General features: G+C 43.2%; 1 protein-coding gene across 1 annotated transcript in view; it reads right to left on the reverse strand.

Annotated features, from left to right (window-relative positions):
- SLIT2 (slit guidance ligand 2) overlaps positions 1–12,885 on the reverse strand; it is a 569,662-nt gene extending 556,777 nt beyond the window's left edge. The window contains exons 1-3 of the mRNA XM_042782686.1: positions 12,707–12,885; positions 9,512–9,583; positions 8,272–8,343 (exon numbers count right to left, since the gene is read on the reverse strand). Of these exons, the coding sequence (XP_042638620.1) occupies positions 8,272–8,343; positions 9,512–9,583; positions 12,707–12,885 (323 nt within the window). The remainder of the gene's footprint in view (positions 1–8,271; positions 8,344–9,511; positions 9,584–12,706) is intronic.
- Between the last annotated feature and the right edge of the window lie 4,356 nt (positions 12,886–17,241).

Raw genomic sequence — 17,241 nt, forward strand, 5'->3', positions numbered from 1 at the left:
GACTGGGAATTCCCTTCATGATAAGATCCATGGTTTGGGATAGGTGTGAACTGTCTGTGGTGGAGACCCCTTTTCTTAGCACAGAAATGAGAAGGGATCCCATATCCCTTCTCATCACTAGAAGTTGGAAGGAACGGTGTAACACCGTTTCCTCTGTGTTTCTTCAAACAGTTTAACATCATCAAGGCATCTGAAACATCATTAAGGCATCTGAAACTATTGTAACTATTTCTCCAGCTCTTTCTAGTGACTCTTTTATATCTTAATGGTTTTTAACGTAATTCTGATTAAATACACACACACACACCACGTATACACATATATACACACACAAAGAGTATTAAATTTAAGGATTTCATTTCTCATCATTGTACCAGAATCTCTGCTTTCAAATTTTTCCTTTGTTGATTATTTCAGAAATAAGTGTGACCTTGAGATGGATGAATGATCTCTCTGTGCTGCACCAAACTCTGGCCTCTGAAATGCTGATTCTTAAAGCCTCAATTTGAAGGACAGGCTTAGCATTATTGACAAGCATTGTTTTAAATTATCATCTGCCAGCTGCTCCAGGGCCCCTTTTCCACTGATAGAGGTTACAGTCACTTTGTTCAACCTTCACCTTGATTCAGTCTATATCTGCAACTTTACAAATATAAAATGAAAATAATTTCACCAAAAGCACTGAAAAGTGTGTACTTTCTATTTACATGGCATTATATTGCAAGGTATTTTACAAAGTGTCTGTAATAAGTATGCAATAAATGTTTCCTTAAAAGTCTACCTCATTTCTAGCCTCCTATTTCTCATAAGAAATCTAGCAAGAGAATATCTATGAGCACCTTCCTTTAACCTTTTTCTCAGGTTAAACATCCATTTGTCTTTTTATTTTTAATTCTAACATTTGTAAAGCAAATATTTTAACATTTGCCTTGTGAGACTATATATAAAAAAAAAAAAAAAAAAATTACTGCCATCGAGTTGATTCCAACTCATAGTGACCCTTCCTTGGGTTTCCAGGGTGGTATCTCTATGGAAGTAGATTGCCCAGTCTTCCTTCCAAGGGGTGGCTGGTGGGTATGAACCATCAACTTTTGGTTAGCATGAAATGCCTTAGGCACTATGCCACCAGAGATGCTGTGACAGTATTAGTGGGATACAATAAAGTTTGTGTTTCCAGGAGTGATCTCCATGAAAATTGTATCCTTTTTATTTCTGGTTAGATGAGTCTTAATAAAAATGTTGCTTCCTCTTCATTCCCTAATGCCTTGGTATTTCCCCATAAATTCAGAGAGCTTATTAAGAAATATTGTGAACTAAAAACTTGCTGGAGGTTTGTACTTTCTTGACATCTGTTCTACTGATCATGTAAAATGGAAAGAAAATGAGGATATAAATGTTAGTGAAATATGAATGCATAAATGACAGATTTATTATTTATACATTATAGCAGTTCAGGTAAGAGAAAAACAATTCCTAAAGTAAGCTTTCATAAAAATAGGAGATGTTGAAATGCACAATGATATCACTTCTCTACATGCCACGTATGTGCCAAGCATTCTGGCATTTCTGAATTCATGGATCAGTCACCACTGTGAGCTGTGATCACTACCTGTTTCAAAGATGAAGAAACCAATGTTTTGCCAGATGAAGCAATCTGATTGAGGTCTTGCAAAAAGTAAAGCTGGAATTAATCAAACTGGTTTTTTGATCTCTTTCTTACTTTACGTTTCTGATTTTTAAACAGTGAGGACAGCTTGGATCTCTTTAGAAATCATAATCAATGGTGCAAAAAATGAGTATCTGTTCCTGAGTGACCTCCTCACAGAATACCTGCTGGAATCCTCATACCTGTTTCTCTGGATATAATCCTACCTGAAAATAAGCTTTCTATGTTATGTTAATGCTAACAAGGTTCAGTCAGTGCAGGGTGTGTCCTAAACCTGACCACTTCTGCATTACAAGGAGCAGCACACACAGAGGTCAGGGAGCTCCCACAGACAGGAGACTGATGCTATGTGATCCACAGAGAGGCAGCCAAATCTACAGGCCCACAGATGCCAAGGACTGCAGGTTACCTGAAGCTAACAGAGACAAAGAACCTGCCCTCAAAGACACACTGAATTCAGACTTCTAGCTTTCTGAACGGTGAGAAAATTCACTGCCATTCTTTAAAGGCATCACTTTTGGGGTCTGTGATAGCAGCACTAGCAAACCTGCCAGTGTTCCAGGAGACACCAAGACATAGCTGAGCAAACTACAAGGAGGACAGAGTGCCTAGCTTCTCCCTGCCCGCTCCATTGCCAAAGCCACCAAACGGCTGCACGTGCCCAGCTTCAGAACTTGCAGAGTGGACAGACACCGCCTGGAGCCCAATAAAGTCATCTTGGAAATGTTCTCTGAAAGCACTACTCCCATTTTGATAACACCCAATCGCCCTATTGCTACTAATTCTCATTCTGAAATCGTTTTCACCAACATTCCTTCCAGATTGGCAGATACAACTTGCTGTGTGAAAAAGAGAAGGCCCATCCACATGAAATCCACATGAAGAAAGGGTCTTCCTCCACTTAAAGTGGCGAGATTCAGTCAGGAAGCCATGATTCAAAGAGAAAGGTGTCCAGAATGAGTGAAAGAGGAATTAAATGTAAAATATCTGACAACCACCGCTTCCACAAACACACTGTAACAGAGCAAACTAAACAACTCATTTCAGGGGAGCCATAAAGGACAGCATCCGGCAAACACTGTCACAAAGGATGAGCCCAAAACAGATGTGGGAAAAATAAACAACCCTGCTGCCTCAGAATTTACAAAACGGTCCACGAAGAGCAAACAGGCCTTGTCCCCACTGCTCAACTTCCAGGCCCATAAAGAGTGCTGCGTGAGAAACCCTCTCACGTGGATTCAGTGTCCTGCCAAAGGGAATGGTGCACACACATTAAAGCTTTGCCTAATAAAAATGAACACAATAAGTGCTAAATAAAACTAACACAACATGAAATACTTTCATACTATGTATAAATGCACAAAAACAATCAGCTGTCACAGATTAAGTCATATATACTGAAACTTACACTGCTAGCCCACGATACACACACTCAGTCCTTCTTACGCAGATTTGCATTTTCCTGAAAGAGCCTTCCCCAAGAAAACGATGATAGTGATTTTATACTCAGGTGCCATGATAGCAGAAAACAATTCTCTTGTAATGGGACTTGCATTCTTTTTCAAGGAGTTGAACCCTGTACCTGAGCCCTTGCTTTAAGGAAAGGAATGTATTATGTGTTGCCTATCAGTTGGTGAGGAGCTCTGGGAGCATAGTGCCTAAGGCACTTGACTGCTAAGCAGAAGGCTGGCGGTTCAAACCCACCAGCCACTCCTTGGAAGGAAGGCTGGGCAATCTACTTCTGTAGTGATACTGCCTCGGAAACCCAAGGAGGGGTTGCTATGAGTGGGGTCCAACTCGACGGCACATAATAACAACATCATCAGTTGATGGGATTAGCCAGGAGAAGGGTCATTCTCTACACCCTTAATGAGCAGGGAGTAAGTGATGCTCCCCCTTTGACCTATTCTACAGCATCTTCTTTACTTGAATTCCTATGTGGAAACCAACAGCAAAACTCCTGGAACACAGCAGCTGCTGAGCCTCACATGGTCTTCACAGGGTTATCATGGCATGTGCTTGCTGGAAGTAACTCCACCCCACCTTAAAAAATAACGTACTCCTGTACATGCCCTTTCATGAGGTTGTACTGTTCAGACACTAGACTCTACTGTATACGGAGTAGCGCAAAAATGTTTAGTGCTCAACTACTAACCAAAAGATTGGTGATTCCAAAGCAAACCCTCTGGGGTGTAGTTCTACCCTGAAGTATGTGGGGTCACTATGAGTTGGAATCAATCAGCATCAACCCAACAGCAATGCTTTTGCGTTTTGTGTTTGGGGTAAAGTTTATATTCTAAATTAAAATTAGTATTGTTTTTATATCAAGTTGGTAGAAATTTCAAATTATCTCAGCAACAGCTTTATGTTCTAGGATTTCTTACATGGCCTCATTAGAATAGTATTTGCAGGACCAATTACTTCAAGTAAAATAACATTCAATGACAAAGCTAATAGGAAAAAATGTAATTTCAAATTTAAAGACACAATGTGGGGAGTTTAAAGTGAGATTCATTTTAAATGCAGATATTTATACATTATTTGTGGCCAAAGATGCACATTCCAATGGCTTGTCTTTATCTTTTCTGCAGTTTCCACATGGTAAGGCTATACAAATGACTGTAATGCTAATGTAATGTCTAATATCCAAAATGTCCATGGTATGCTATTGGTTCTCTATAACATAATCCAATAACATAAGCATTTCATTTTATAGTCACAGAATGAGTAACAAAACTGCCTACAAATGACAAGCCTCAAAATTTTTTAAAACATTCTCAGGCTCTTGCATGTGAGCTATCAAAGACCTTTCAAAAGGAGAGGTTGATTTTTTAACTACTGGAACTCTCAAGTGGCCTGGGTCCCCTTGAAAGGTCATAAAACAGTACTTAATAACTGCACCACAATCCCATAAACTGTAAGTGAACCACATAACTTTCTACCCACCCACAGAAATTCTAGGCCCCATTGCAACTGCAACGATTTTCTTTTTGAATCAAAAAAAGTGTGACTTTTCACCTCTCCAGGGCATCATGTGTACCAGCTGGGAAGTACCCTGAATTCACAATTTTGCATGGGGATGTTGTTGCAGATACACACAGTTTATCTTTTAAGTGAAAACGTGTACTTCACCAACATCTGCTTCTGCACTATCATGTACGTACCCTTCGTTTTTTCTTAGTTAACCATAAAATCTAAAGTAGTAAAATGACGAGTTGAACATTTTGATTGAACAACAGGAGAGATGCTAATGCAATATCCAAGGCTTCCATTCCACCCCAGCTAAGCAGGTACTGCTGGTAATACAGACCATCCTAGGAAATCTGCCACCACACATGTTAGGCCTGGGAGGAGAGCAGCAAACTGTCAAAACAGGAAGTTATGTATGCTCACAGAATGTAGGCGTGATTGAAACTGATTTATTTTGCAGTGATTCATAAGGACATTCTGATGATGATCATATCATCTGATGCTGTTTTCTATACAATACGAGGGAGAGAAGATGAGGAAAGACAGGGAGGGAGGAAAACAGATGGACTGGACAGGGAAAGAAGAAGGGAAAAAAGATAAAAGGAAGGAAGGAGGGAGGGAAAAAAGGGAGGGAGGAGTGAGGAAGGAAGATTTCTCTTAACTTCCATTTTATTTTGACTGAAAACTACATTTTCATACATTTTGTCATATGGAAAGGTGTCTTTTTAAACTATAATGTTTTGACTTAGAATGAATGACTCATTTCATGTTACAAATTTAATTTTCACGACTCTGTTTCTTATAGATTAAAAAGTCTTATTTCCAAAAAGACACAGATTTTGATATTCTGTTTTTAGGATTTTCTTTCTCTAGATCAGTTTAAAACTCTGAACCCAAATGAGAAGGAAAAACTGGCAACCTTGAATCCTGCAGAAAATGTCACTGGGATTGTTTTGATTTTATCATATTAAAATGAAAATACCTTAGAAATACACATTCTATGAGAACGAAATTAAAGTTTTTATTTTATTTTGCTCTTCACACAGGGAATGGAAATTAAACTGCTGCAAGACCATCTGAAAGGCTTTAACAAAACATAAAACTGAGTTTATAAACTGCTCCATCATTTACAGTTCAAATGAAAATTTCACATCTAAAGTGCTAAAAACCATACGTTTACATAATACATAGTTACTTAAAAGTCAATGCCTTGATCGATTCCAGTCATTCACATTGTCTCTTAAAGAGTCTTGGAAAAGAACAATCTATATGATGTTCATGACACCAACAAAAATAAGCACGTATAGAACACACAACAGTAATTTCATTATGGAAATCTCTGGGTTAGTTTTCTTTCTTTTTTCTGATTTTGTTTTGGTTTTAAACAATATACTGAATAAAATTTAAAATAGCTTATTTACAACAACCTGAATGCGTTTTTAACCTTTGTTGTTTTTTTAGCAAAATTGCCTTGCCATTCAATATATTTTAAAAAAATAAATATTTGAAAAGTATATCTACAAAGTTCCTAAGAAATGGTTTTGAATTCCAGAGTCCCAAGGAGATGAATTGGCTGTCAGATAACAATGTGCTTCCATCAGATGGACTTGGCAGTTGTAAACAAAAGGAATTTTCTCAGCTTTTCCTCACAAATATGAAATATTTGCTCTTGGCCAACAGCTGGGGTGATTTAAAGAAGTCCTGCATATATATTAGTTTTCATTCAAAATTACAAATCCTCCTCCCCGCTCTGACACAGGCTGTGTCTTTAGTAGAATGGGAGATTGTTGGGAGATGAAGTGACTTTCTCAGGGGAAGTAAAAATCAAAAAGCAGTATGTACTTACAGCTCTAGTCAAATTTCAAATCATAAGGCATCTGGTTAAGAATTTTTTGGAAAGTCAATTCATTCAAGATAAAGCTCAAATGATACTCTAAAAAAAAGAGGCTTGAAAAGTAAGGAGAAAACTTGTTTTGTTCTAATGTTCTAAGAATATTTAAAACTACAAGATAGCCAATGTAGGCCCTGCATGAAAAGTCATCAAGACTCCTTCAATGATCTGGAAATTGTTTAAAAATCAAAATATCAATATTTCCTTGTGATGAATGAAACTCATTTTTGAGAAAACTTTTAATACTTAATTATCATTTTAAATTTCCTAGTCATCCTACCAATTATTAAATTATATTGATACTTTTTGTTTTAAACAGATGAACGGAAATACCTTCACCAGGCATCCACTAGGAGTTAGCAACTCATGAGAACCTATGGAAGAGGCCAAAGAATAAATACTTCTGGAATATTTCTGTATAGTAAGAGATATATTAATATACTTACATATGGATAAATATATTTCTTATAAAGTTAACCAAATATTTATCTTATTTTTATTTCAACCCCAAAACTAGCTCAAAGTAGTGATGCTTAAGTTTATTTTGAATTATATAATTATAGTGCCTAGACTATGTTATTCATGGTAGAGATAGTTTTCCAGTAAAATCAATTATACATTTCTCTGTTTAGTCAACTGGAAGGGAGAAAAATGTAGTTTATACACTGTATTGCAAGCATTTTAGATTTTTTTTCCCCACATACAAGCAATGGTACAGAATTAACTTTTGCCCCTCAGCCCAGTGAAGCTGAATGTCTCATGCTTAAAATGAAGATCATATTTCATTAGTTTAAATGAAATTTTAATTTTACATAAAGTGATTATTAAGGCAGATATGGAAACTTATTAAAATAATTGTTGCTATTTTTAATGAAGCTTTCACTTGCCCTGAAAATGCAAACCTACCAAAACTGACTAATCAAAACATATCATAGCAAGGAATTCATAATCCAAATTAGGAAGCCTGTAATTTATTCTATTTCAGAAAGAGGTTTGAAAAAAAAATCTCTTTATTCTTTACATAATATAATAATGCTCCTCATGTAATATGTATCAATTCTTCTAAGTCTTTGTGTCTGATAAAAAATATTGTGAAGTCTGAAGTTTACATTTAATCTTCTTGGAAAAAAGGAATCGATGTTAAAATGACCATGCTTTGGCAACAACAAATTTTAGCTCCATTTCTACCAATTTTTCAATTGTTTTTCCAGTAGAAAGATTTCAAAAGTCAATTTGAAATAATGAAATCAAACTGTGAATAGAGATTACTAACAATGTTTACCATAAGTGTTACATATCAAGAAGGCAAATCCTTATCAATAATAATTTGAAATATTTCTGTACATGTCAATAAGGACACGAAGCAACAGTATGAAAATTAAACCAGGAAATAAACTATTCGGAAAATTATCTTTTCTATAATGCAAATAAATCATCACCCTTCTTCCTACATAAACAAACTAGGTGAACAGTAAGAAAAATGTGCACAAATGCCAAGGCAAAGGTTACTAAGGAAGTAAACACCTCAGGAAGTAAGCCTGTATTTGTGAGTTTTAATACAACAGAGTCCACCTCATTGGAAGTATATACATTTTGTATATTGAGTCTGACAACCACTTATTCATCCTCTTCTAAACTTTTCAAAACCTGGAATATGAAATAGAAGATCCAATGCCTTGAAATACAAGTATTTTTTAAAACACTGTTATGTTGTTGTCATAAGTTTGGAACTGAAAATACTTACAGTCTCTCCAGTTCTTTAAGATCCTGGAATGCTCCTCTTTCAATGGTGCTAATCTTATTCTCCATGAGCTGCCTGAAATGCAAATTATAACAGGAGACTTCAGGTCACCAGGAACCATCTCAGTTCGTTTCAGTGCAGCAACTGAAAATGTATAGCCTCCTTTCCTTTGTGAACCCCAAATATTGCTCTAGTTTGAGATACAATATCCAACTTATTGTTGATACATTTCAGAGCACTCAGGGAAGGGAAATCATGAGCATACACATCACAAAACCTTCATGGAAAATGCTAGTGCATTTTCTCAGAACTTAACTCATCACCATCTGAGCCTGAAACTACAGCCTATCCTGAAGTGTAACCTCCAAAACTACAGCTTTATGGAAATCTGACTGTTAACTGAGTTCCTAACTAAAAGAATCAATATACAGTAATTCACCATACACATACTTCTACTCTGACTTTATGGATATACCTCAGCAATTGGAAGAATTTGTAATGGTTAATACGTGTCTCTTAAACCATAAACCTGAATATACCATGGTCAAAACTATACAATCCCTGTGATGTAAATATTGATAACCAACAATTTTACATTAACAGTGAATCTCAAATGGTGGTTAAATCACTACTAATTTAAACCATTAATGAGAAAAGTGATCATACTGCAAATAATTTTATGGAAACTACAAAGTTTAAAAAACTATAACACTTATTTTAAAATAGGACTAATGTATTTTTATAGGTAAATATTTTTCTGTAAAAACTCTGCTGATGACCTGCATTGCTTAAGTTTAAAGTTAGAAAGTCTACTTTATTTTCTTTCCAGAAAAGCCTGAACATTATTATATTAGTAATAATAAAGTGCAGACCCACTTGAATTTTTTCTGGTTAATCTAAAACCCTAAAAGTGTATCAAATGTCTCGCATTACTTATTCATATTGTGAAAGCAGCTATTCTACATTTTTATATGCATTAGGCACTTAGGGTAAGGTATAACAAACATTTGAGGTCATTTCTATAATATTGTTTCTATGGCATACATCCAATCTTAAAATAAAAGCCTAAGTTCTTATTAAAATTTTTAGTGCAGTAATAAACAAAAAAGGAAAGAAACCAAGATATGTTAATATTTTGTTTCTGTCTCTAAGAGTTCTCGAAACTGAGACAAAAATAATTCAAAGAAAGCAAATGTTAAAAAACAAAACAGAAAGTCTCTAAAGCATAGAAAATCACACTTACAGGACTCTTAGATGTCTGAGACCAGCAAAATCTGTTTTAGTAATCCTCGTGAGATTATTTCCATTCAGATCCCTGCACAAACAAGTAAAAAAATGAAAGTTCAATTTGATTTCTATCAATTTTAGGGTAAACAAAGTAAAATTTAAGCATACCAAATAATCCTAATTAATCAGTTTACAAAATGAATGGGATTATGAAGGCAGTGGCTTTGGAAAGAAATTTCAGAAAAATGATTCTTAAATTGACAAGTCATACTCGCTGGCATGTGACAAGAAAATGAATTGATTATATTACCACCAACAGTTCTCTGTTGTTAATATTTTGTGTGTGTGTGTGTGTGTGTGTGTCTATGGGAAGTACTTTCAATTTCTGCTTTCACAAGGATGTATTACTTTCACAGGTATTCTTAAAATGGGAACACTGTTATTTTCAATTTCTGCTTTCACAAGGATGTATTCTTAAAATGGGAACACTGTTATTTTATTATTGTCTCAAGTCCTTCCCCCAAAGTTTTCTTCAGGAAGTCAAAATTAACAATTAATTTTCTAATACTTCAGGAGGAAATTGAAAAAAAAAAAAACATACTTCTTAGTCTGGTAACTAAACTTTCTAAGGCAAAGAAAAAAAATTAGCATACTATCAAAAGAACTGCACTTCAAAGACCTGCACTTAGAGCCATTTACCTCCCCACAATTCCATGTTTGTATGAAAACTAAACTCCTCATTTGCAGCTCAGGGAACCCCTGCTGTGGAAGTAAGGTGAAAACTACTAACCACGGTAATAATGGAAATAGTATTCGGGCTCTGACATTCTTGTTAAGATTTCAGCACCCCTAGCCAAGCTCTGGTAGCGTAGTGGCTAAGACACTTGCCTGCTAACCAGACGGCTGGCGGTTCAAACCCACCAGCCACTCCTCGGAAGGAAGGTTGGGCAATCCTACTTCCGTAGTGATACTGCCTCGGAAACCCAAGGAGGGGTCGCTATGAGTCGGGTTTGACTTCAGGGCACATAACAACAACAAAGCCTACATGCCTCAGTGCTTAAGCGCTTGGCTGTTAACCCAAAGGTCAGCAATTCAAACTCACCAGCTGCTCCGCGGAAGAAAGAGGAGGTAGACTGCTTCCTTAAAGATTAGTCTTGGAGACCTACAGGGCATGTCTACCCTGCCGACAGGGTCACAAGAAGTTCGAATCTACTCGACGGAAGTGGATTGGTTTTTGTCTTTCTGTAGCTACAACCCCCTTCCTGGCATCTTAGGTCAAGATGTAAACTTGCCTTGGTTCCAAGCATTTCAAGCAAAACCAGGTTTTGCTGCGGTTCCAGTATTCTCCTTCATGGCACTACTGCCTTAACAGTCTCCTTAACAGCCCTTTACCCTTGACTTTAAAACAGCAGATTGGAACTCTGTATTTATAGTGTGCACTATTTCAACGATGGAATTGTACTAAAGCAGCACTGAGTTCATTACTTTTGAAATTCTTTATAGATCCTTCCTAGGAACATTCCTGAAACGCAATTTCTACATTTTCCTGAATCCAGTCCCTTTTTTGTTGAGTAAGACGTGTTGCTGTTTAAACTTTAAACTGTTCTGAGTAGCATGAAATGACAAGTGCTAAAAAAAAGAATTCTGCATTGCTTCTCTGCCTTTCCTCCCCGACACGATTTAACAAGCTGAGTACAGTACCATCAAGTTGTTCCTGGAACGTGTGGGGTCTATTTGATACAATATGATTATAGAGCCAAAAGTGGTGGTCATATTTTGACAAGTCACTCCGTGTAGGGCCTCAACTTGCTCTGCACTGCGGGTCTGGGAAGCAGGAAGGGAAAAGGGAGAGGTGTAGCCCAGTGCGGCTGGGGGAAGGGGTGTCAAGGGTAGCTCTTTGCAAAGAAAGGAGTTCAATAGGGTCTTTAAAGATTGCTGAGGGCTAGGGGAATGGGTTGGGCAGAAAGGGCAACTTAAGGCTCCATGGGCCGCGCAGGTGGAGACGCAGGGGTCAGAGCTGGTCCTCTTCGTCGCCCCCCACCCCAGAGCGAAGAGGCCCTTGGAGCGGAGTCTGCGTGCAGAGGCCTGCGCCGTCCTCACCCCACGACCGCCGGGCCCACGCGCAATTGCGCGAGCTTAGCGCACCGAGGGCGCTGGGGCGGCGCGAGGCGGCGGCCTCGCGGTTCACAAAGAGAATGGCCTCCATGCTCCACTTCCCTGAACTCGGGAAGCTCCCATAAGGAGCGCGTAGGCCGTCACCACCCGGGCTGCGTTTACTTCTTCATTAGAGCCTCGCAGAAGCTGGGAGGCGGGGATGTCTGCGGGCAGCGGAGCGCGGAAAGCAGCAAAGGGAGCTGCGACGTGAAGCAGCGTAGCAACTGCCCGAGAGGTGGACAGGGACACTGGCGCCGAGCGGAAAGGGCTGGAGGAGGCATCCGAGGGCCGCCGGGTTCCCGAAGCGGTCAGCCCCTACTCGGCTGGTGCTCCTGGAGAACTAGTCCAACTTCGCCTGGACTAGAGGACACGCTCCTCCTCCGCAGGTGCCCGCTCAGGCGGATCCCGCGGGACCGCCGCTGCCTCCTCCCCGGGGAGGTGGGGGTTGGAGAAAGAGGAGTGGGGGCTGGAAGCCACCGCGGGAGCTGCAGCCGTCCGGGGGCGCTCCTCCTCTCACCGCCTGTGCGAAGCGCCCACAGACTGACCCGGCTGCCCCACGACCCCTTCCCCACCCCCTTCCGCCCAAGAGCGAGAGACACAAAGCCGAGAAGCAGAGGTTTCGCTCTTTGGAATCCTTGCGCCAGTCCTCGAGCACAAGTGAGCAAACTTGGCCCTGAAGCCGACCGGAGTGTCGACAACTGCAATGTGACTTCGTTGACAGAGGCTAAGCAAAGTCGCGTCTCCTTCGCCTTAGGCACCCACAAGCACTAGTCCTCCCAGCTTCCCAAACCCAGGGAAGTCGCCTGCGCGTAGTGGGACCGAAACAGGATGAAGGGATCTAGCGCCCAGCGTGGCTGCCTATAGCTCTGCCCCTCCGGGAGCAGTGCCCCATCCCTGGGTAGCGCGCACCCTCGCCCTTCGCCCTCCTAGAGAGCGGGCAGGAAGGCTGCTTCACGCACAGGTCCTTGCGCCACTCGGTCCCGCCAGGCGCAAGGCAGGGGGTACGCGACTCCGATGTTGGGGGTGGGAGCAATGAAAGGGAAGAGCCCATACTCACAGCCTCTCTGTGTTGCGGGGGATATTCCTGGGCACGCTGCGCAGCGCCAGCCCGTGACAGTCCACGGTGCTGCCTGAACAGGAGCACTGAGCCGGGCACGCCTGCGGCGCCACCTCGTTCAGGACCGCCAGCACTAACCCCAGCGACAGGGACAGCGTCTGCCAGCCAACGCCGCACATCTTTCCCAGCCGCCTCCTAGAGCGTTGGCGCCCGCTATTTCTCTCTAGGTCACTACTCCAAGGAAGCGCGCAGTGCTCAAGGCCCAGTGGCCGGGCGTGGGACTAGCAGTCCAGAATGACCGGTGAAACTGTGCAAAAATAACAAGGAAGTAACAGCAATGTTCAAGGCAGCAGAGTTAACGCAGGCACACGCCTTCCGCCCCGCCTCTGCAACCTCCGCCAGCAGGGTCGGCGCTCCTTGGGCAACTTTAGGTCCTGAAAAGCAATCCTCAGGTCCAAGGCTAAAAGGAGACCCCGCGTGCAGCAAGCGGGATCGCGGGTAGTCGGTCTCTGTAAGGCTCTACTCTGGCGGTAAAAGAGCTGGGGCTACCAATGGCCACGAAGATGCAGGGCCAGGTTACGCGGAGGGGTGAAGGGGTTCTATGATCCCGCGCACTCGCTCTACAAATCCGATTCCACAGAGGAGGGTACAAAGCTGAAGAAGGGTCCCAATAGGAATGCTGGTCCCAATCAAAGTGGGCTCCCTGAAGCTAGAAGGCGCAGGAGGCCCACGGAGAGGAGGCAGAGTGTGCCCGGGAACTGAACATAGCGCGCGGGGGCGCACGGGGCAGGCGCTGCGGAGTGCCCGGCGCAGCTCACGCGCTTTCTTCCTGGTTCGCCGCAGCCCCGACTGGTCCTCGCTGGCTCCCACTAGCCGACCGTGATTTGCAAACACACATGCACTTCCCTGAAGTGTGGCTCGGCAATCCCACCTCCCCCAAGGCGTCCTTGGCGACGCTCCACGCCAGGGCCTGCCCGGAGGTCACGTAGAAAAGACAAAAGGGCAGTAGGGCTGCCGCAGCCGTCAGGAATATCCACTAGTCACGACCCCAGTAAAGAAAATCCAAGAGGCCAAGTTGAGGACGAGAGCTCCTAAGAGCACGAGGGAGGAGGGGAAGGCTGGGGCAAGGTTTGCTGGCAGGCAGGCCAATGAGAGTGGAAAGGCCACGGTGAGGGTGTTTGCGCCCTGGTCTTCCTGAGGTGTCCTGGAAGAAGGCGAATTGATAGGCGAATCGGTGGTATCCGTTACTACGGGATTGAGCTCAGGCGCCAGCTGAATGGCAGTCGTGTGTGCGCGCGTGTGTCTGCCACTCTGGTCTCCCGGATACGCCGCAGCTCCGCGGCAGACACCTGATGGCAAAGGTGGAAGAAACAAGAGCAGGCCTCCTGGGCGGGCGCAGCCCCTTGGCAGCCGCTCACAGGTGGGTTACCCTCCTCAAAGTGCAGGAACTTTTTCCAGGCTTTGGATCCCGTCCCCCAAGGCTGGCGGGCTTCACCGACGTCGCGACGCCGCCCGGCTCCTGGCGGTGCACCTGACTCAGCGGCCGCAGTCCCGAGCCACCCGACTTCTTGCAGCCCCTTCCCCTCTCCCGGCTGCTTTCCTCGCCTCCTCGTCCGCGGAGGGGCTTGAGGAAGAGGGTAGGCTGCGACTGGGAACCGGGACCCGGTGGCTCTGCCGGCCCCGGAGCCCCCTGGAAGTGTCTAAACAATAGGACGGACGCAGCAGCCCAAGTCTCGCTGGGCTGCGGGAAGGTGGGTTGTTGTTGCAACTGGAGTTTTCCTCTCCGGCTGGCTGGCGCTGCGTGCAGTTGAACAAAAACCCGGCCCGCGCCTCCCGAGCCGGCCGCGGGCCCCGGTCTCCCCCCTTTCTGCTCAGCACGCCGGCCCGGCCCGAGAAGCTCGGCAGCTCCAGCCCGCGCCCAGGAGGCACGGCGCTCCCATCACTCGCCGCCGCCGCCGCCGCCTTTTCTAGCCACCGTCTGCGGCAGCCACAACCGCCTCCAGCCTCCACCGTCCGGGCTCTTCCCAAATAAATAACCCCAAGTCAGAAGTTGAGCCGGCGAGGCCTTTATATAGCCGCCCGAGCTCCCACCCCCCTCGGCCCCGCCCCGCGCGCCCGGCACCGCCCACTGTCTGCGCGCGGGGACTCCGCACCTCGCCTGGGAGAGGTGAGGCCGCGGCTGCAAGCGCCAGGCGGCGGCGGCGGGTGGCTCGCGGGGACGCGCTTCGGAGAGCTCGCGTCCTCGCTCCCACGCCCGGCAAAGTTGCCCGAGGCCCCGGGCCAGAGAGATGACCTGGGCGCGGAGATGGTTTTTACTAACGGGAGAATGGGCGGAGAGGGCGCATTTGAATGCAACTCATAAACGGAGCTGCCAGTGCCTCTGCGGCTGCTTTTGCCACTGGCTCCGAAGGGGGCTGCTCAGTGTGTGCAAAGCAGCAAGAGACAGAGGCAGAGAGCGAATGATTTAAAAAATCATCATCATCATCAGGCGGAAGGAGATCTGCCTGCTCACAGACTCACACGTGTGTATTTCGGGGAGCTTAAAAGTTCAGAGTTTTTGCAAGTTGGAAAGCGATGTTTTCAATCTCCTTGCCAGTCTTCCCAACTCTAAGCCACCCCCTTCCGCTTAACCCTTTCTTTATATTCACACACTTAGCAGCATGCTCCCTTGACGCTTTGAATATACAATAAGCCCCCGAAACTAATGGCTTGAATGTCTCTGTGTGATTTCACTTTTAGGAAGGAATCAAACCAAACTCACTGCCATTAAATCCATTTAGACTCATAGCGACACCCTTTGGGTTTCCTAGGCGTAAATCCTTACAGAAGTAGATCGCCCAATCTTTCTTCCGCAGGAGTGGCTGGTGGGTTTCAACTGCCCACCTTCTGCTTAGCAGTCAAATAAATACCTTAGGCACTAAGCTAGCAGAGCTCCTTTTAGGAAGAAAAGAAGGAAAGAATCCCTAGCAACGCCCATTGTACCAGGTTTCCTTTATTTGGGGGCAGTTCTAGATATTCTAGGAGCTCTGGTAGCATAGTGCCTAAGGCACTTGACTGCTAACCAGAAGGCTGGCGGTTCAAACCCACCAACCACTCCTCGGAAGGAAGGTTGGGCATTCCTACTTCCGTAGTGATACTACCTCGGAAACCCAAGGAGGGGTGGCTATGAGTCGGGCGACTTGATGGCAAATAACAACAACAACTAGATATTCTTTACCGCCTCTGCTCAAAAGAGTGTTTCCTTGTTTCTTTTTGTTTCTTCAATGTGATGTGTGTCTGGTAATAGCCAGCGCTGTCCAACGCCCCTTTCTGCCCCCCCCCCCGGAAAAAAATGCCTATATTTGGTTTTAATTCGCATCTAATGAGCCCACGCTTTCGCTTGAATTTACAAAGTCATGTCCTCCTTCCTTGTCCCATTCCACCTTGACAGGACCTTTATAGAAATTTGTGCTAGTATCCAGGTTAACACCAGGCTTTCTGTATGGTACTGTGTGTCTAATTGTCTGACTCTCCTTGAGAACATCTGTCCAATTCATCTTTGTATTTCTAGGATCTAACAAAATAACATCTAACAAGATGGATCGACACAGTGGCTACACTGATGGGCTCAAGTATAGCAGGGACTGTGAGGATGGCGCACCACTGAGTAGTGTTCCGTTCTCTTGCACACAAGGTGTACAAATGAGAGCAGACTTGACAGCACCTAAAAACAGGGACACAGCCAAAAAACTTCTGGCACATAGTAAAGTGTGTTGATGTTGGAATCCTTTAACTCAAGGATAGACTCAACCTGAAATCTCTCCAAATTCCCTATTAAGTTGTTTTCTGGTGAGGTTTTTCAAAATTTTTTTTCATAGTATCTGCCTCTACCTGTGTCATGTTCCTGTCCTGGAAAGCCTGAAAACCCTTAGAGGGGCATTGCAAAGACAGAGAAGCCATGCTGTAACTGAACGTAAGCATTTAGGTTTCCTTATTTTAATTTTGACCTGTTCTTTCAAATACTTAAAAATGTTTAACATTTATTAACTGATTTGTCCTTCTAGATTTTGGCTTAAAGTTCTATTATATAACTTCCTTAAGAAAGAGACAGTAGAAGCTGTAGGTCACATCTTTCTATGAGGGAAATGACATAAAAAGCAAGTACCACGCATTGTTGAAGGATTTTTCCCCCGTGAATTTTCTCTCGTCAGAACCAGTGAATTGTGATTAGAACCCCATAATTAGTGTAGACTAATTCGTTTAATTTCACAACTTTGCTACTTTGTCAACAACAAAACATGAGTATTTATAGTTATCGTTATCCACTGCATAGAATCACTCACTGTTTTGTATTTTAATTGCAAGGCCATATGCATTCTGAATATTCATTAACAATGTTATCTATATTACAGCACACATAAAGATCAAAGACACGAGTTCAAGTTTTTTTCCCCCCTCTGTATCACTTTCCATCCTATGTAAAACCAGGAAAGAAGCTAAAAATAGCATCCATAGCAAACTACCCATGGAAACATATGTACATTTTAATTTTATGC

This window comes from Orycteropus afer, unplaced genomic scaffold (assembly GCF_000298275.1).
Source record: "Orycteropus afer afer isolate SDZICR_OR568_19922 unplaced genomic scaffold, OryAfe1.0 scaffold00411, whole genome shotgun sequence".
Taxonomy (NCBI): Eukaryota; Metazoa; Chordata; class Mammalia; order Tubulidentata; family Orycteropodidae; genus Orycteropus; species Orycteropus afer.